This window comes from Mastigoproctus giganteus, chromosome 8, assembly GCF_048544385.1.
Source record: "Mastigoproctus giganteus isolate SK-2022 chromosome 8, ASM4854438v1, whole genome shotgun sequence".
NCBI lineage: Eukaryota > Metazoa > Arthropoda > Arachnida > Uropygi > Thelyphonidae > Mastigoproctus > Mastigoproctus giganteus.
In genome coordinates, this window is record NC_143582.1 from 28,966,947 (window position 1) to 28,988,499 (window position 21,553).

The 21,553-nt window shown below is 34.6% G+C and overlaps 1 protein-coding gene across 4 annotated transcripts in view; it reads right to left on the reverse strand.

Annotated features, from left to right (window-relative positions):
• Window positions 1-21,553, reverse strand: part of Dys (Dystrophin) — a 932,899-nt gene that overhangs the window by 714,049 nt on the left and 197,297 nt on the right. For all 4 annotated transcript variants that reach the window (XM_090379791.1, XM_090379790.1, XM_090379788.1 and 1 more), the window contains exon 2: window positions 13,905-13,966. In XM_090379791.1, the coding sequence (XP_090235917.1) occupies window positions 13,905-13,966 (62 nt within the window). The remainder of the gene's footprint in view (window positions 1-13,904; window positions 13,967-21,553) is intronic.

Below are 21,553 nucleotides of genomic sequence, written 5' to 3' on the forward strand. Positions count from 1 at the left end.
TTTACGAAAGCCATATTGGCTATGGCTCATTAGATGTTGTGACTCAATGATCCATACGAGTCTTCTGTGGACAATTTTTTCAAGGATTTTGCTCAGGCAGCTTGATAGAGAGATCGGTCTATAGCTATAGGGGTTAGTTGGATCTTTCCCAGGTTTTAGGAATGCCAAAACAGTAGAGTGGTGCCAAGAAGTTGGAAAAACGTTTTCTAAAAATATACGATTGTAAAAAACCAGAAGCAGGCTTAAAGCTTTGTCATCGAGATGTTGAAGCATGACATAATAAATCCCATCTGGCCCGGCTGCCCCATTGTGGGCTGTTCTAATGGCATGCAGAAGTTCAAAGTATTGCAGAGGTTTGTTATATGGAAGAGTACATGCGGTTTGAAATTTTATGGCATGCTTTTCTCTAGTGTTTTTAATTCGTTGGAATGATGTAGGATATGCTGATGCCGCTGATATTTCAGCAAATGTATTGCCCAAAGCATTAGCAATGTCTAAGGAACTGGATAGATCTTGCCCTTTCCAGGAGAGGATTGGAGAAGGTATAGTAGGAAACTTACCAGATAACTGTCTAATTTTTTTCCATATAGTTTTCGGATCAGTGTTTCTGTTAAGGGTCGATGCAAAACGCGTCCAGGATTCTTTCTTAGCTTGCTTTTGTACAAATCGTGCTTTTGCTCTTAGCTTCTTATAATTAATGAGATTGGTTGTGGTTGGACATCGCCGAAATAAATTCCAGGCTTTGATTTTTGCTTTCTTTGCTTTTGTGCACTCATCATTCCACCAATAATTATAATGCTTGCGATCAGGGGGGTTTGATAATGGTATTGTGTCCTTGGCCACTTTTAGGAGATGTGATGTGATGTAGTCTGTTACATTATCAATATTTTGGAGCTGGATTTTTTCCTCGTCAAGAGAGATTGATGATCGAAATTTTGCCCAGTTTGCGCGAACAAATTTCCATTTCCTGCGGAGCTTGTTTGATGGAGTCTGTGACATTAAAACATTGCATATAATTGGAAGGTGGTCACTGCCCATTGGATCATTTAAAACGTACCACTCTATGGTTGGAAAGAGTATTGGAGAACAAATTGAGAGATCTATTGCTGAGGTGTGTCCAGTTGGGAGTTGTATGTGAGTGTGAGTACCAGTATTGAGTAAGGTGAGGTTTTGTGACTCTAGAAAGCTTTCAACGAGTCGACCACGTGTGTCTAGTTTAGGATCGCCCCATAAGGGGTGGTGCCCATTAAAATCCCCTAATATACAGAGAGGTGGAGGTATCTGTATGAATAGATCTTCAAGATCTTTTAAACAATAAGTATGGTTTGGTGGTAGGTAAATTGAAACAACTGTTATTGAAATATTCAGAGTTATATGAACAGCAACAGCTTCTATTTCAGTTTGAAGTGGAATATGTTTAGTTGGGATCTTTGAGTTTATCAGGATTGCTACACCACCATGGGCAGCATTTGCTGTGTTACGATCTCTTCGATAAAGACAATAGTTTTTTATTGAAGGAGAAATTTGCGAGGTTAGGTAAGTTTCCTGAAGACAAAGGGCAACTGGAGAATATCGGCTAATTAGATCACGGATATCATCTGTGTTGCAACGAAAGCCTCTGCAGTTCCATTGTAAAATACAAGGCATTATTTGTGTTTTATTGAAGGAGCTGAATCTGACTGTTTTTTGAAGGTTACTGGCTTATGACGCTCTAATTTAGTTTTATCTTTTTTAGAGAAAACTGGTCGACCTGTGTCCATTTCTTCTTCTGCATGGATTTCTAGAGGGGGATCATCCTGTATGGATGTGCCATCTGTGTCCATGGTTGTGTCCTGAAAATTTTTTGCTACATTTGCGTTTGAACTATGAGATATGGTATCTATGACCGGAGTAGGTGATGCCGCTGGTATTGTCAGAGGAGTATTATTCGCTTGGTCAGAGAACTTGGATTGTTGCTTAGAAAGAACATTTCTAGCCCAATCAGAAATTGATTTGTTAGTGGGAACTGTTACATCAGTTTGAGTGGAGGCGGTCTGATATTTTTTCACAGCATTGGCATAGGTCATATTTTTGGTTATAGTTGGAGCAACTAATTTTCTCGCTTCTGGGTAACTTACTTTGTTCTCAACCTTGTATTTTACTATTTTTTTCTCGGTTTTCCACTTTTCGCATGTCTTGGAATATGCAGGATGGTCACCTTTGCAATTTGGGCAGGTCATTTTTGTAGCTGTACAGTTACTTTGTATGTGATCTGCAGATCCACAATTAGGGCAGACAGGAACTCCTCTGCATACAGTTTGTGAGTGGCCATACTTCTGACATTTGTAACACCTTAAAGGGTTTGGAATGTAAGGCCGGATTCGGCAAAGTAAATAACCTGCTTTTACAGAGGAGGGTAAGTTGGGTGTATTGAAGGTGAGAATAATGTTTCTTGTAGGTGTAAGTACATTATCTTTTTTGATCATTATTCGTCTTGCTTCAATTACGTGTTGTCCCTGCAGCTCTTGGGTTATTTCTTCCTCAGTAACATTTAATAAGTCCCAACTGGATATCACACCTTTAGATGAATTTAAGGTTGTGTGCGGGGATATTTTAACTGGAATTCCAGCAAAACTTGTCAGTTGTAACAGCTTCTCAGAATGTCTGTGGTTGGTGGTTTCTACTAGTAAGTCTCCTGATTGCAGTCTCTTCACCATCTTGGGAGATCCTGCAATACCCTCCAGATGTTTTTGTATGACAAATGGAGACAATTTATTAATGGGCTGACTAGTAAGAGAGTGGATAATTAAGAACGATGGGCAAGGTTGCTCCATCCGATCAGTCTTTTGTCTCTTTGGATTTTCGTTCTCAATATCCTGCTGATGGTCTGTGTTTGCCATGTTTGCTCCTTTTAGCCCTTGGCAAGTGGACTTGCTTGCCAAGATTTCCGGCCCCGCCACGGGGAGGCAGGAGCAGTGCCGCTAGGAGGCCAAGCGGTTAAAGTGTTAGTTCGTTAGTGGAAATAGAAATATATGGATAAATAAAGAAAGGTGAGTTTCCTTTCTCTGTTCTAACTTGTGGCTTTTAAGTGTAGAACGATATAGAAATAAAGCTGCTAATAGAAACGTAGGAAATTAGAAAAAACTTTAATCGCTTTTGATGAGCACTCTGTTTTCGCAGAAAAAATCGCTTGACCTCGAATTCGCTTGGCACCCGGGGCCATGTACATATAGCGATAGGTAGAGATAGTTAATAGAGAAGTAATATAAGTAACGAGCTGTTACAAGAGATGCAAGCTACTTATTTGGTTTGGATTTGAGCAATTAAGTAGCCAGGTATATGCTGTCAGTGAACCAAAACAGTGCACAGGGCTTGCACAAGAAAAAATACAATGAAATCAATAAATCACAAAAAAGGTGAATTATTAACAGAATACCCTGAGTGGGATGTCAACAAGCACTAGCAGCCATTCAATATACCTAAACATAAAACATAACTACTGCCATGGGTAAAGGCAGGCCTTTTGCTTTCATAAGAGAGCGGTCTCAGACAGTTTTTAAATTATATGCAGTGGGACAAACTGATGATGTTAGCAACAGCAGCAAATTCTAAATGGGAAGCATTCAGGGAAGTAATCATAAAAGCTACTAAGATTTTCAAACCAACTAAGAAATACAGTTCCAATATGATTGTGATTCATCCCTTTCCTTCCAGTGTAAGCACAAAATGGAAAGGGATGAATCACGTTGGCCTGCTAGAAATCAATGGTACAAGTGTTGATGATCCTGCTCAGGTTACTGACAAACTGAATAGATATTTTGCTTTTACATTCACAAATAGGAATTTTTTTAGAGATAGGGATGCCTGAAGTGTATAATATTTTAACAGGGAGCTTGGCACCTCCGTAGCCAGGTGCGGCAGTGCGTAGCGCACACTTCTTAATTAGACCGGGATTAGAGCCCATGACCACCAAATACGGAGGATGCGGAAAGGTCAGGGAATGAGTACCGCATATCCCTGGAGTAATATGGTCTTAGTTGCTAATGCTCCTAAAAAACCAAACAACAACAACAGGGAGCTGAATGATTTTGTGATAACTGAGGAAAGTGGAAGAGAAATTCTTGAAGTTAAACATAAAAAAGGACACCCGGGGTAGTAAGAGCTATCCAATTATATTGAGAGAGGCAGCAAAGGAAATAAGCAAACCCTCAGCCATAATTATGAGAGCATCTTTGAATTTGAGGGAGGTCCCTATGGACTGGAGATGTGGGAATATATGTGGAGATTAAATGGTACATGAATAATTACAGACCTGGTAGCTTAACTTCTGTTCCACAGAAAAAATGGAGTCACTGGTTAAAGAATTCAGGACTATCTAGACAGGAGTGCAGTTATACTTCAGTTACAGCACAGGTTTGTCAAGGGGTAATCTTGTCTGATCAATCTGATTGGATTGTCACAATGCAGTGACAAAGGAACTGGATGCAAAAAATAATTTTTATATCATATACTAGGATTTCAGGAAAGCTTTTCATGCTGTTGGACATAAAAGACTGCTGTACAAATTGGAGCAGTGTGGCATTAAGGGAAAGTCACTGCTATGGATAAAGGGATGCTTGTTATTAGTGGAGTTCCCCAGGGTTCGATACTGGGTATGTAGTTATATCAGGCTAAATGTTTACAGATGATACAAAAGTTGGCAGGATAGCTGCTTCTATTATCTATTAGATTTCCATAATTTCAATGGAAATCTATTTACCAATGCAAAGTACTGCATATGTAGCAGTTAATTCCAGAATCCATTAATCTGAGTTCAAGGTAACAAACTCGAGGTACTGAAAATTGAAAAATATTGAAAGGTAATTGTATAGGTTGACGTGAAATTCTCACAGCAGTGTAGGCAAGCTAACAGTGTATACAAGATAACCTTTTTGTCAATGATTATAGGAACTTTGATAGGAGGAACTAAAAGGCGATTATCCCATCACTGTACAAGGGTGATCATTTAATTTGTGAACTGGTGCAAGATCTTATCTTAATTATCATCTGAACCTTCTGTGGATTTCTCCTTCTCGAAATACTCTTCCTTGAACTTGACACATTTTTGTCACCATGTACCCACACATTGAATGCTTCTTGCAAGCCATTTTTCGAAAGATTGCAAAGTGCTTCCATTGTGGCTCTGTGAGAATCATTGTATCGGATGCAAAGTGCTCACCTTTCAGAGCTTTCTTCAGACATGGAAACAGAAGAAATCACATAGGACTAAGCCTGGTGAAAAAGAGGGATGGGGCAGAACCTTGGCATCTATATCAGTGATTACTGCCTGTACAATGTTAGCCATATGGAGTCTGATGGAGAAACCACTTCACACCAGAAAGTTCAGTCACAAAGAAATATGGGCCATCCTACCAAGACACTCATTACATACACTTCATTCATCTCTTTAACTGTTTCCGATGCATTTAAGCCCTATACAATCTGACACAATAATGAATCAGATATCACTGTTCAATTGTACATCCAACACGATACTTGTTTCAAAACAATCGTCAGTGACATAGCAAAAAAAAAAAAAACTCTTCACACAACACTAGCTAAACAAGTACTGGCACGTGCACACAGAGTCTGCTCAGTAGCAATCAGAGAGAGTGCTTCTAGCGACAGTTATGGAAAGTTCACGCGGCAAACATCAAATCTTGCACAAGTCTACAAATTAAATGATCAACCTTCGTATATGGCACAGGTTGGACCACATCTCAAATACTGCATACAGGTTTGGAAATCTCTTTTAGGAAGGGCATAGATATGTGGAAAGGGTACAGACAAAAGTAACAAGATTAATTTGGAGCACTAAAGTATGCTCTTACCAAGAAAGACTAGGGTACTTTAAACTGTATCTGCATGGTGACATAATTGAAGTGTATAAGGCTTTAAAAGAGTTGAGTAAACTAAATGCTAATGAAATCTTTACCATTTCTGAGATGAAACACACAAGGGGAGAATAAATTTAAGTTTGAAAAGGATAGTTGAAGAACAGATATAGAAATTAGGTACGGAAAATTTATTTATTATATTTTTTAAATTAGTGAGAAAATAAGCACTTCGACCTGCATAGAATGTAATTTGCCTTTAATTTCTTAAATGATTAGATTATTCTCAGATGCTTCGTGGTGCTTCCCGTACCACTTCTTCAGCGAATGCCTGAAATGCTGTCCTTATTATACCATCAGCTTCACATATCAAGACATTTCTTGATTTACCTGCACACCATGCTACTAAAAGAACATTTTTTTTTTGGTGCTATATAGCCTTTGTTGCTTGTATCATACTGCAGCACTAATACTAATTTAATAATAATATTTATAACTTAATATCACTATTCTATATAATAATTTTATTATACACAACATGAATTTGATAGTATAAAGCAGAGCTATGATCGCAATACGTTCTACGTTGATTTCAATATTTGCAAAAGAATACGAGAAGTATACCTCAATATGATACTGTACATAGAACACTTCCATATGATACTCTCCAGAAATGAAAATGAATGAAACATTAACGCAAAATGATTACAGTAAAGAAAAAATAAATAATTTGAAAACAATTAAAAAATAATTAAAAACAGTTTAACATAAATTTTTTAAAAAATTTTTCCTTCCTTAAAACTTTTTTAAAAATTTACATTAAACTTTTTTTAAATTAATTTTTAATTTTTTTTGTGTTCAATTGATTTTTGAATTTTTTTTATTTTTTTTTTTTTTACTGTAATCATTTTGCATTAATGTTTTATTCATTTTAATTTCTGGAGAGTATTATATGGAAGTGTTCTACATATCATATTGAGGTAAACCTCTTATTCTTCACAAATATACACAACATATAAATATGTAATAAACATATATCAATAAATAAAATAATTTCCACATTGGAATCTTTATTTTACTTAATTTATACTTCATTAACTCATCAGAACTTGTCAGGAAGCATTAAAAAAAACATATATACAAGGCATTCCAATTCAAACAGCCACAGTTTCAGAAATGAGTACTTAATTGACCAAGTATATTAGCAGTGATCTTTCTATTACTAAGATATAATTCAAAAGATTATACATGTTACCCCTAATTCCATATATCATTTTTAATAATAGTTCACAGTTCAAACGATCAAATGCCTTACTTAGGTCTGTGAATAAGAGTTTCCTGGTAGAGACAGATAGAGTTGGTAATGGCTTGATATTATCTATTCATAAAGTCATGCAATGTCAGATTAAGATAACCTGAGTCAATCTGTAAGATATTTTCAACCAAGATGTTAATAATATAATGTTCACAGTTCAAACGATCAAATGCCTTACTTAGGTCTGTGAATAAGAGTTTCCTGGTAGAGACAGAGTTGGTAATGGCTCGATAGAATCTATTCATCTATATCATCTATCATCAATCTATCTATCAATCTATCATAGAATCTAAAGATAACCCGAGTCAATCTGAAAGATATTTTCAACTAAGATGTTAATAAATCCAGAACATCTTTTCTAGTGCACTTTATTATTATTTAAAGGTGATTCAAGTGTTTTCTTTATTGCAGTTGCTTTTATGATATTGTGATCTGAAAAAGTTTTGTTAATACATGTACATATGTGTTAATAAGGTTCAGCTTAATATTAGTGATAATATGACACAGTACTCCTAACTATGGATTTCTGTTTTCTCGTTATGCCATAAGCAATATATTCAAATCCTTTTTTATTCAATATAAAACAGTAGTTCTAAACTGAATTTGGAAATTGAACAAATTCAAATTAAAATACTCCTACTAGCAATGTGTAAGTGTTCGGAATATCATTATGAGTAAGAATTTTGTTCAAGTTCATACAAAAAGGCAAATTTAAATATAATATTAAATTACTCTTCACATAGTTCAACAGCACTAATGGCATAATCATCCCTACTAAATAATAATATAGTTCTGTGATAGTTCTATGATTTCAGATACTGAAACCACAAGCAGTAGTCGTAACCAATCTATTGGTTAAAATTAAATATTTATTTTATGACAATCAAAAAAAAAAAACCACACTACCTTATTTTGATAAGAATTCGTACCTCAATGTACTTTCCCAAGTTCATCTATATTTTAAATCCCATAAGCAATATCAAAGAACAAATTTTGAGTAATAGTTCAGTTATCTCAACCATTCCAAGAAGCACTGAGAACTACACTGATGTAATTTTAGAACAAAATGTTAACGGCATTATCAGCTGAGAAATGCATGCTATCACTGATACATATATATTAATAGTGTTCACAAAAGATAAACTTGATAAACATTAAAACTACAGTACTGTAGAAATGTGGTCTCCATCTAAAATGCAGTTCTAACATCTAAAGTTCAGCTCTGAGCACTTTTCTACAGTCATTCCAAAAATGATTTATAGCCTAGGAAGCCGTTGGCTTATTGTTTGTATAGTAAATTCATGCTTCCAATAGCAAACCTAATAAGTTGAACGCACTGCACATGGTATAGAAAAGTTTAAGTTCTTGAGCAACACTACAGTTTTATTTTAGTTTTGAAATATATTATGGGAAATTTGTTCTTAACTGATCAACTACATCGATGATAAAAAAAATAATTAGTGGAAATAAAATATATAGCCGACCGGGCTAGCCGGGTGGGTAAAGTGCCTGTCTAGCAACCCAAAGGTCGCGGATTCGAATCCCGCCTCGGGCTTAGATCAAAGTACTGCAAAAACCTTGGGAGGTGAATGATGGCCACAGAAGCCGATGCGCCAACAACTACCAAATAAAAAATAAATAAAATATACCACAAGTCCAGAACTTACTAAAGGGTTGTTCCAGAAGTTTATTTGTAAATCAGCTGTTCAAAACTTACATGCTTTTTCCCAAAGAAAAAAAATGCAAACATTAGCAGAGAAGGTATCAATTTGTTATTAAATATTAATTAATAAAAAATTCTGTAACTGACAATGATTATTCAATCAAAGAAATCTATGATCTCTCATTTCCATCATCGAACTAAACCTGTCTATTTCAAGCAAGAATTATTGACAAGATGACTTTTTGAATATGCCATTTGTACCATGACTTCACAAAATGGCACCAAAACCTATCCATTTATCATCATTATTGTTTATTAATCCAAAAAATAGTAAATGTCATTTCATAATGAACATTTTTACCGGGGCTAGCAAAATACTTTGCCTAGGGCCTGCATATTCTCAAATTAGGCCCTGATGAGAGAGAGTGAAGATTTCATCTCAGAGTCATAAAATTACTTAGCACACTCCAATGGTTTTAAAGAGCAGTTGTAATCAGTTTGTGAATTTGGGGCAATGGGGGAACTTCCCAGAAGGTCATGAGATTGTTTACTGCTACTAACAAACAATTAGTAATGAAACTTTCTTGACTATTCCTAAGTGAAGCATCAAGCTGACCGACTCCATAACTTTTAGTATGTCCTAGTTGTAAATAACAATAATACAGCTTTCATCCATATGTTATTTTATCAGAAAAAATAAATAAATAAAAAAGTATAACTAATAAAATAATATCTTATGTTGCCTTCTTTGTATGTGCCAATATCAGTAACACAGGGAGTGCCTGTATTTCCATTACATAACAAAGATAAATTTGATTGTATGAGGCCCAATCCTGAGCCTCACAATCAAATTGTATGAGGCCCATAAAAATACAAGGTCACGCGCTAATTTTTTTTTTTTTTTTTTTATGAGAACCCCAAACACGAAAGGTATCAAAACCTATAGTACTTAGTACCGTGCATGGGTTGAAGGAGAAGTATGGGGAGGGGGGGGGGATGCCGGAAACTTTGCTCTAGAGACTAAACATGGGTTTCACCACTTCAAGCCTCCAATAAGCAAAGTGGTGGTATTTCACCGGTTGATGAAAGTCATCTACCACCTGAAAATGTTAGGTATACAGTTAAGGAGAATAGCAAAAAAGAAAGAAATTATCAAACAATATAACGAAAACTACTGATACCATTTCCAGCACAATGGACTGAACCATCCAGTTCAGGCATGATGCTCTATGATGGGAAGTATATTACTATAGTGGGAAGAGAGAAATGTTGCAGGAATTATCTTTTATTGTTCCCAATGGCCAGTGCTCATAGTGGAAAATATTAACAACCAGAACACACATTTGACAATCAAAGTAAAATTAAACGTATATTTCTAACAAAAGTTTGTTTGACATGTGTTTGTTTTCTAACAAAAACAATTTCTAACAAAAGTTTTGTTTGACATTCATTTTGACATTTAATTGAAAATATGAACACATTTGTGAATAGCAATGATCATTTTTAGTATGTATTTTGGAAAATATTTTAGGAATTTTAATAACTAAAATTCTATGAACTTAAAATTTTAAAATGTAAATTTATCAAACTAAACAGTGCTCCAACCAATTTGAACCCTACTAATGTCAATGTAATTTTCCAAGAAGCCAACATGCAATACTATAAATGTGCAAAAAAAAAAAAAATTTTAAAATAAACACACACACACCACAGTCGAACCTCTCCTTATCGAACTTCCATATAGCAAAATTTTCTATGTAGCGAACTTTTTTGATTTCCCCTTGGTCATTACATTGAAAAAGTTCCGTATAATGAAAAAAAATTTCCATATAACAAACTGATTTCGAGAGACCCGGGTACGCACTGTTCGCACCTCTGACCTTTAGTAAAAAGCTGATGCTGTTGAAAGCACGAATTAACAGCTAAAAAGATTAAGCATTAATCCCTTTAGCTTTTAATAGTTAAAGGCTTTAATTCCACAAATTAAGGGCTAAAGCATTTTACAATTTAATGGTGCCTGTAAAACCCTGCAAGAGGAAACTGGCCAACCACAGTACAGCACAGAAAAAGATGGAAGTTTGGGAGAGCCTTTGCCCAGCAGTGGGTTGGCAATGGCTAAAAGGAAGTAAAACCTATACAACTTATACACTGCTATGCTGAGAAGTCCCGCTGGTCAGCTGTCCACAGTCATTAGCAAAGATTAAGGAATATTCCCAATGCAAGCATTGGCTCTGGTCAACCTATTTTCTACCTTTTTTTTAAGCATCCTATTAGAAGATTAGGAGAGGGTGATTTTCCTTTATCTCGGAAATTCATCTGTTGTTTCGAAGAAATGAGTCATCCACGCTTTCACTAAATTTCACCTGTCTGTTTACGTGGTAGCTACAAGTAGTCCCTAATTTCAGTTTTGTTTTAACTGCTGTGCAATTAACCTTACAGTGTCTAAAAGGAAATCCTTGAGTGTAGCGTGAAAAAGTGGAAGTGCTTAATAGTGTAGATGGTGGTGTTAAAAAAAAAAAAAAGAAAAATCGCTTTAAAATTTGATGTCCCTGACAGTAGTGTATCACCCATTCTGAAAAACCCTGTTTTGATTCTCAAACTGTTTGAGGAAACAGACCCAGTCAGAAGAATGCAAAATTATGCCTTTGGGAAGATGTAAATGAAGCAGTTTAAGTGGATGAAGTTTATTCGAGACCAAAACATGCCAATATCAGGGCTATTAATAAAAAAAAGGCTATGGAATATGGATGGATCTTTTCTGGGGCCTAAAACATTCCAAGCCAGTTGTGGTTGGCCGGACAAATTTAAAGAGCGTCATGGCTTACTTGAAAAAGTTATTTTTGACGAAAATGAAGTTGCGATCAAAGAAGACTATACCCATTGAAAAGAAACAGTTTTGAGGGAAAAAAAAAATTATGGAGGACTACGAGTCCAAAGACAACGTTGATGAAACAAGTCTATTTTTTTAAATGTTTGCCTAACAAGACACTGACTTTTAAAGATGATAAATGTTTAGGTGGCAAAAATAGTAAGGAGAGAATTACTCTTGATTGCAAATATGGCTGATAATTAAAAACTGAAGCTTTTGGTAACAGGCAAAAGTAAACAACCCCGATGTTTCAAAGGAGTAAAGTCATTAGAATTGGACTACAAATACAACAAAAAACCTTGAATAAGAAGCGAAATTTTTGAGCAGCGGATTTTAAATTGATAGAAAAATGACGAACGAAAACAGAAAAATCACATTGATTGTCGATAACTGCCTTGCCCACCTTCACTCATTTCAAAACATACAAGTGTGAAGTCTGTTTTCTTCCTTCTGAATAATTCCTTCTTAACTGCAGCCAATGGACCAAGGCATTATCAAGAATTTGAAAGTGCACTACCGAAGGCACATACTGAAAAAAAATTATACTGAGAACAGAAAGAAAGAAACCAACCAACCAACCTATAGTTGGTTGGTTGGTTTCTTTCTGTTATAGATTTGCAGATGTGCATATCAGAGTTGGCAAAAGTGTGCAGTCAGGATGTGATGGAAACAACAATTAAGAATTGTTTCGCAAAAGCAGATTTTGATAAAATGCTGATTAATGGAGATGAGAAGGAACTACCAGAAGACACTGAGCAATCTTGGGAAGAGTTCCAAGTGAGATTTGATCAGTGGAGAAATTGTCCTTGACGAATTTTTAGGAGTTGATAATGATGTCATAGTAGCTGAATATCCGAGTGACTCCAACATTTTGGAGAGATTTAAAGAACTGATGACAATATCAACGATGAATTGGATGAAAATGAGGGCAATAATAAACCTTCCAAACAAATGTTGGCAGCATTTGAAACTTTGTGCCGAGGCCTTCAGTGGGAAGAAAATGAAACAGAAAATATATCTGAGTGTTTAAAGTTTACACAAATGGGAATGGGAACATTTTTATGAACAGTATACAGTAGAATCCAGTGTACAACAAAAAATAACCTAATATTTTATGACATAATTCTTAAAAGTGTACTAATAAATTGTTTGTTTGTTATTAGGAGCATTAGCAACTAAGGCCATATTGCTCCGGGATATGCGGTGGTCATTCCCTGACCTTTCCGCATCCTCCGTATTTGGTGGTGACGGGCTCGAACCCCGGTCTAATCAAGAAGCGAGTGCTACGCACTGCTGCTCCTTCCCACCTCTAATAAATTGTGGGCATCATGTAAGTAGTCATTTCTTAATATGTATGTATTAGTAAATTGTTTTAAAATGTTAGAAAATTTATTCTTTCCCATCTTTTACTATATTTCTGAATTGACAATATTTTTCATTGTTGAAAATGTCTTATTTCTTTATAACAAAATTTCTGTATAACGAATTTTTTCAAGAGAATGATCGATTTCATTATATAAAGGTCCCACTATATATAGAATGCCTGCAAAGTAAAAGCAGATTACCTGAAAATAAATAATAAAATTAAGATAAACATGAAAATAACTGAAAGTAATAAAATAATACTTAATGCTGTAGGTCCTGAGATTTTAACTGTCTTCAAGGGGGGACCCGGCAACCAAAATCGAAGGAACCACAGCAATAAGCAAGGTGTCTGTTTCTGTTATGACGTTATGTACAAAATGTATACATCATAGCCAACCCAACAAAGACCAAAAAGGAAGGAATAACAAAGAATATAATTCAGAAATAAATAAAAGTAAAAAGCAGAATTATGCTAAAATAAAACCAATAAATTCTGTCAAAGAAAAAAATGAGTGAAAGTTTGAAAGAAGGCAAAATGCCCGGTTTGAAATTTAAACAAAGTAAACTTAAGATGAAAGAATAAAGTCAGGTATTGACAACTTACTGTAGGATCAGACTGATGTCTGATCCTACAGTAAGTTGTCAATACCTGATTGTCAATTCTTGACCAATTGTAATTCAACAAGACACTACTACAAAAATAATTCAATGTGCCAGTACTACAAAAGTAAATATAAGAGATAATAAATTAATGACAACTATTAGCTGCCCAAAATGTGGGTAGAACTGCATTAAAGATAAAAATATTCAAAATGGCTTCACTATGGATAAATGGCTCACCTTTACTAACTGGGAATTTATCCATTTTGTAAAAGTTTTTTTCTGGACATCCTCTCTTTCATCTGGAAAAAGTTTAATTGATTAAGAAATTTAGTTCACTAAACTGCAAAAAACAATGCAACTGAAATAAGATTTTATAAATGCAAAATCCAATATTAAATACAGCTTAATCATTGTAAAGGCAGACAAAATTGCTATAAACTGACCCAGTTTCCATTTGCTCTAAAGGATCACTATACTGATCTAAAAATAACATATTCAATAATATTCATTGCTTCAAATCGTTTCCGATTCTATAATTTCAAAAAATATATACTGGGCGATTCACTACCAGTGCGACAAACTTGCAGGAGGTGTATGAGGCACAAAGACGAATCGGAATCACATAGCATTGCAGGGTCCGAAATGCCTTCATCATGCGGTAGAGGACGTTGAACGGGAGGTCGCGTGAACAGCGATCCCACTGGAAGTCAGCATTTGCGAACCATTTCTGTTGAAGAAACCAAGTAGCAAAAGTCCTCCGGAGTGGATAATCCACAGGCTCCAATGTTTGGACGCGTTGCAGATGGTATGAACTCATTTGGTTTGTTGACAGTATCCTCCATACAGTGGATTGGGAAATACCCAATCGTTGGCCTATCGCTCGAGTACTCGTACTCGGATTGCCTTCTGCAAGATGTAGGACATTCTCCTCATTGTCCGGCGTCCTCGTCATTCGCTCTTGATCCATAGTACCTCTCATGAAACAACCAGTCTCACGTAACCTTCTGTGCACACGTGCGAAAATCGTATGATGAGGAGCACGCCTGTGCGGGAAACGTTCCTGGTACACGTGCAGAGCGGTGCGCCCATTACAGTCCGCAGCTCCATACGCGAGGTGCATGTCAGCCAGTTCAACATTTGAATACTCGTCCATCTTACTGCCTCGGGAACCAGTTCGCAAATGCTGACTTCCAGCGGGATCGCTGTTCACGCAACCTCCCGTTCAACGTCCTCTACCACATGACGAAGGCATTTCAGACCCTGCAATGCTATGTGATTCCAATTCGTCTTTATGCCCCCTACACCTCCTGCAAGTTTGTCGCACTGGTAGTGAATTACCCTGTATATCATAGCAGTAAAAACACAGGCTTCCACAGTGGTACAAGGATAAATCACAAATTACACACAATATATTCCCAAACATCTTTTAGGGAAAACACAAGTGCTTCCCCCTAAACAGAAATGGATGCATTAACTTCACAAAAAAGAGAAAAAAAATTATAATAATTATCAAGGAATGGGTAAACTTCTAATTAAAATATTCTTTTTCCTAATTAATTTAATTTAAAACAGAGAAATATAAAAATAATCAATTATGGGCAATACACAATCCACAAATATGTTTATAAAATAATATCAAAAAGGAAAAAATAAGGGGGGAAAAAAACATTCAACAAATCTACTAGTAGCAGTAAAAGGTTTGAGGGTATTGCCATTTGCAGATAACAAGGTCATTTGAACTGATGCAACTGTTGGACATACCATTTCAGCTCCCAACCACAAATATCTAAACTCCAAAAAATGTTTAATTATATGTATATTTGGGCTCAAATGAGTATAGCTCCCACAAATTCATCCATATACTGTGGAATTTTTTTTTTCCCCCAGTATAATTATATAAAATAGCTGAAATACCAGACAAAGATGAATACTATATTTTGATTAAACTATTTCTCTAGATCATTCTTAAAAGTATAATCATTACTAAACCCAATGGCAGTGATGATGACAATGATGATAGGATTTAACTTAATTATTTTAAAACTAATTACAGTTTTGTGTTCAAAGAATTACCAAGAATACTTCCCATTTGGCATTTGCTTCTGAATAGCATTAATTCTATTATCTATTAATTTCATTAAATGATGATAAATTCTCTGCAGTGGGTCTCACTGCAGAGAATTTACAAAATTTTTAAGCCAACTGCAATCAGCTTTCTGAAAACAAAATCCCTTTCCTTTACTTTTAAAAATATAAGAACATGGACGTTACTTGTCTAAGCAGTATAGGGGTTTCCCACAAATCCACCAAATATCACTGTGAAGAAGCATGAACACTGCTAAGCCAGTTATGAGTGTAATTTAGGGTTCATGCTAAGCAGTACATCATGTTTGTATTGAATGACCGGCCTCCTTGCAATCAGCCAGCAACAGTCATTGGGAGAACTGCTGGCTAGTTCCCATTCCTGCCACAAGGAGACAGGATATCCACTCCATGCTGTTTTATTAAATCACATTTGTCCACTGGATATGAATGGTATGACTACTGTTGATCAACTGAATAAATATTCTGCATCTACATTCACTCAAAGCAATTGGAACTGATGGAATCTATCCAATCCTATTAAAAGAAGCTGAAAAGAGATAGTAAACCTTTGGCCATTATAAGAAGAGCACCTTTAGATTCTAAGGGAGTACTCATTGATTGGAGATGTACAAACATATCCATTATTCACAAGTTTGGTTCAAAGTGAAATGGGTAATTAGAGACCAGTCAGTTTAACCTCTGTGCTAGGAAAAATAATGTGATCATTAGTTAAAGAAGTAATGCAAGGTAGTCTTGATAGGAATGGAGTTGCAATGCAATCACAACATGGGTTTATTAAAGGGGGATCACGCCTCACAAATCTGATTAGCTACTATGAGGTTGTCATAAAGGAATTAAATGAAAAGAATAATTTTGACATTATGTACCTAGATTTCAGTAAAGCCTTTGATACTGTACCACACATATAATTATTGTATTAATTGGAACAATGTGGCATTTGGAGCAGGTTACTACTATAGATGGTTAAGGGGTAGGAGAGAGAGGGATTGGTTATACTGGCCACTGCTCTTCATGGACTAATGTGGTAAATTAACAGTGGTTGGTGTTTCACCCCATACTGTTTTTTAATGTTTATTAAGGATATTAATGCAAGTATTATGTCTAGGTTTGCAGATGATACAAAGCAGGGCACAGCAGCTAATGATAATAATCAAGGTATGGCCTTCAAGAGGATCTAGATAAATTAAGTAGACCGGTGGTAAAATAGCAACTGAGGTTTAATAGTGTGTTCACTGTGTCATTTAGAATTACTGCTACCCAAATGCAAACTACTGCGTTTGGCTAGCAGTAATTCCAGAGTAACATACCATTTGGGTGGCACCATACTTCAAATAATGGAGTATAGTGTAATTGTACAGTGTAAGTGTACAGCATGATGCAAAATTCTCTCTGTGATGCAAACAATAGAATGGGGTTCTGCCAATGATATACAGCAGGGGTGGCCAACAAGTCAATCATGGCTTTAATTTGAGTCGATCACGTCATGACAAATTTTAAATTTATATAAAATAAAAAATAGATTAGTCAAAATCTAAATATTGTTATTACTATTATGCACCCCACTGCATATGCTTCTTACAAATCCACTGAACCACGTGTCTACTCTTGTCACCGCGCAGCCACTGAAAATTCACGCATTTACATTGCGGAGAGCAGTTATGTGTCAAATTCTTATTTAGCTTACTTAATATTAATAACTGGACAGTATGTATACGTTAATTTAATACCCTTTGATTTAAAATGAATACTACGAAAAAGAGTAAAACGTATCATTTTCATCAAGAGTGGGAACCAGAATACTTTTTAGTAATGATAAAAGAAAAATGTTGTTGTTTGATTTGCAATGCTTCCTTGAGTTAAGTGCTCTTCAAGATCTGCAATTATCTTCAAATATTGTGATGCGAAACATAGAAAAAATTAGTAAAAATGTGAGCAAACAATTGCCTGCTCGTATTGCTAATTGTTTCCTTTGCTTTACAACTGGATGAATCTACAAACATCAGTGATACAGCTCAATTGCTCGTTTTTATTCATATGGTTTTCACTGATTCTGCCACTAGAGAAGAACGGATGAATATGGTTTCATTAAAAGAAAGAACTAGAGATCTTGATATATTTAATGCATTCAAAAATTTTATTGAAAAAATTAAATTACCACTATTTAAGCTCATATCAATAACAACAGATGGAGATAAAACAATGACGGGGCATCTTAACGGATTCACCGTATTGTGCCAAAAGGATGACGAATTACCAGATTTTTTGAGTTACCACTGTATCACCAACCAACAAGTGTTAGCTGGCAAAAGATAAATACTAAAAGTGTTATGGACATAGCTTTCAAAATTGTGAATTCCATCAGAGGACAATCTCTTCAAAGGAGACTTTTCAAAATGGGGAGATGGTTATTAGCAGCTATAAGATACAGAGTGGTTGTGTGATCTGGCTGTTTTATCAGATTTCACCAGTAAATTAAAGTGATTTGGAAAAAATAAAAATGTGGGTGACATGATTAGTAGTATTTCTGCATATAAATATCAATTTTTGGCAATGGCTAAAGATCTCAAAGAAAAAAAAATTCTATCATTTTGCAAATATGCAAGATCATTTGCGAAAATATTATTTTTTATTATTAGCCATATGGTGCAAGTAAGCCTGAGGCTTATGTCAAAAACCAGCCAAAAAAATTTTTGTGAGTTACCCTGAGAGAGAGAGAGAGAGAGAGAGAGAGAGAGAGAGAGAGAGAGAGAGAGAGAGAGAGAGAGAGAGAAGAATGATGATATCCAGCTCAGGACCCTGGGTGTGCCAAGAAAATACTCACCAAATGTGAAATCCTATTTTTTGAATTTAATAGTGCGAAATGTATTTCTGAAATTGAGAAAGTTGTGGATGATTTTGAAACCAGATTCATTGATTTTAAAACAATTGAAGACATTGTTCAATATATCAATTTAATGTCAACTTAGATACGAAACAAACTACAGGAAAAAAAAATAAAAAATCACTGAGATTTTTCACATGAAGAAAATATTAATTGAAAATGAAATTATTAAAGTGCAAAACAATATCTTCCTAAAAGCCAGATCATCAGAAAAAGACTTTTGGAAATTTTTGCCAAGAGAAGTACCCAAATGTAAAAAAAATGTAGCAAAATTTTAAATTCCTGTTTTGGTTCCACATATCTATGCGAATCGGCCTTTTCGTATTTGAAACAAACAAAGAATCGCTCTACTCTTACGGACTTGCATACAGAAGATTCTTTATTGTTGGTCTTATCACAGTATATTATCCCAGATTCTGAAAGATTGGCAGATGACATGAAGACACAAACTTCACATAAGTTAAAAATTTAAATATATGTTTTTAAAATAAGTATTCTGAATTAATTTTAAAATTTATAAACAACAATTTTCAATATGTGTTGATTAACTTTTTTAAACCATGTGCAATGAAATTCTTGACATGGTAGATCGTGGCACATTTTGAAGAAAAAAAGTAGATCGCATCACAAATTAAGTTGGCCACCCATGATTACAGGAACTTTACCAGTAGGGACAAAATGGTGATTATCCCACTGCATAAGGCAAGGAATGGTGCATACAGGTTTGGAAACCACATTTTAAGAAGGCCATAAATCTGATGAAAAGGGTGCAGAGAAGACCAACAAGATTAGTTGGGAGCACAAAACAATATTCTTACCAAGAAAGAATAGAATTTTGTAAACTGCAGTCCCTGTAAACTAAGCATCTGCAGGTGACCTACCTGAAGTGTGTAAGGCTTTAAAAGAGCGAAATATACTAAATGTTGATGGCATCTTTAATCTTTCTGAGATTAAACACACAAAGGGACATAAATTTAAATTAGAAATGGATGGCTTTAGAACAGATGTGCAGAAATTTGCATTCAGCCAGAGTAATTAATTGTTCAATCAACAGTATAATTAGAATAAATTTCTGCCTAGTGTTGAGGAAATAAGTAGTTTGAATAAATTTAAGGCCGGTTTGAACAAATTACTGAAATGAATAAGCAAATAAAAGGTTGTTGTTTTTTTTTTTTTTTTGGATCGTGTTGTATAAGTCTTGCTTCCTTGCATCATAATGCCAATATTAATGCTAATAATAATCAAAAAATTAGAGGATGTCAAAATCTAACATTATAATATTATAATTAAGTCATTTTTTGCAAAAAAATGAAATTGGTAAACAGAACATACACGTTAATTGAGGCCACAAAAATCTAATCGAGAAATATAACAATTTGTAAAAATTTTCTGCTACAAAATGGGGTATTTTATTTTAAATTAATGTTGATGCTCCTGGGTACTTAATTAAATTCAGACAACTTTCTACTAATTAATTATAATGGTGATTGAAAAAAAAATTAACATCATAAGGTTACTCAGCAAGTTTTTCAATTCTTTACTTTTTAAATTCTTCAGGAGTTCCTTTACATTCTATTTAACTTAATAATCCCACATCATATGTGCTTCAAACAAGAAAGAATATTATGAAATCAAATATATCTAAAGAGAAAACTTTTCTTGCTGAAATAAAAGAGCATTATGAGAAGGAACAAAAAATTTTAATAGTAGTCATTACATTATTTATGAACAGCTAGAAATGCAATTAACTTGAGTATGCAGATTCTCACAGCATCATTAAACAATGCATTACAATGCATTTAAAAAATAGCAGTGCAATGAAACAAACCACACATGAGATAATTTAATTCTATGGCTGAATTAACTCCATTACCTTGTGCTACCACAAAGTACTTTAGAAAATGCAAAATGGTTAATGCAAAAATGCAAAATAGTTAATGAAACAAACAAAAAGTTGTCTCAAAACATTACCATAGAAAATACTGCATGATTCGTCATTCTGAGAATTCACTACAGATGGAGGGAAAAAACAAAAAAAAAAAAAAAAAAAAAAAAAAAACTATATATAAACAAAAAAAAAGATTTTGGTAACTGCTCATCAGCATGCTAGGATAACATGTAAGAACCTATCTCTAAATAATACCAAGGCAAATAATACTGGAAAACACCATTAAAAGTCAACAATCTTTTACAATCTGCTTAGTTAGAGAAAGAAAATCTTTTAAACTCTTCTATAAATAAAGTTGCTATTTCATTTCGAATACTTTATGTGAAAAGTTCTTCATGAAGTCTAAAGGCACTAACAAACTCAGTAGCTTTTTTTAAAAATAAAAGTCCTTTCAAAGATGCACAAAAGGCTTATAATAGTTGCATTAGATTACTGAGCAGCACACAAAATTAAACAAGGGTCTACTTTATTCCAGCTGTGTAAAAAAATAAATAAATAAAAATATTTAAAAAAATAAAAATTTATTTTTTTTAAAAAAATTGGGTTTATTATAATGTGCCTTAGTAATCTTATTTGTATATAACTTCACCTTTCAATGAGTTAATTTAGTGTTATATTACTTTAAATTAATGATACTTCCCATAAGCAGGAGCAGCACTAGCTAGCTACTTATAATTATACCGCAGTCACAGTATACTGCAATCGCAGCATGAATTTGGCAAAGATTGGGGGGGGGGACTTGTCTAACCAATCTAATAGGTTACTATGATGTAGTAACTAAGGAATGGAATGCAAAAAATAATATATTTATTGCCATCATATACTTGTATTTCAAGAAGGCTTTAATACTGTTGCACATGAAAGACTGATGTACAAAGAATGTGGCATTAAAGGCAAATTACTGCTATGGATAAAGGGATGGTTAAGTAGAGGCCAGAGAGTGGTTATCAA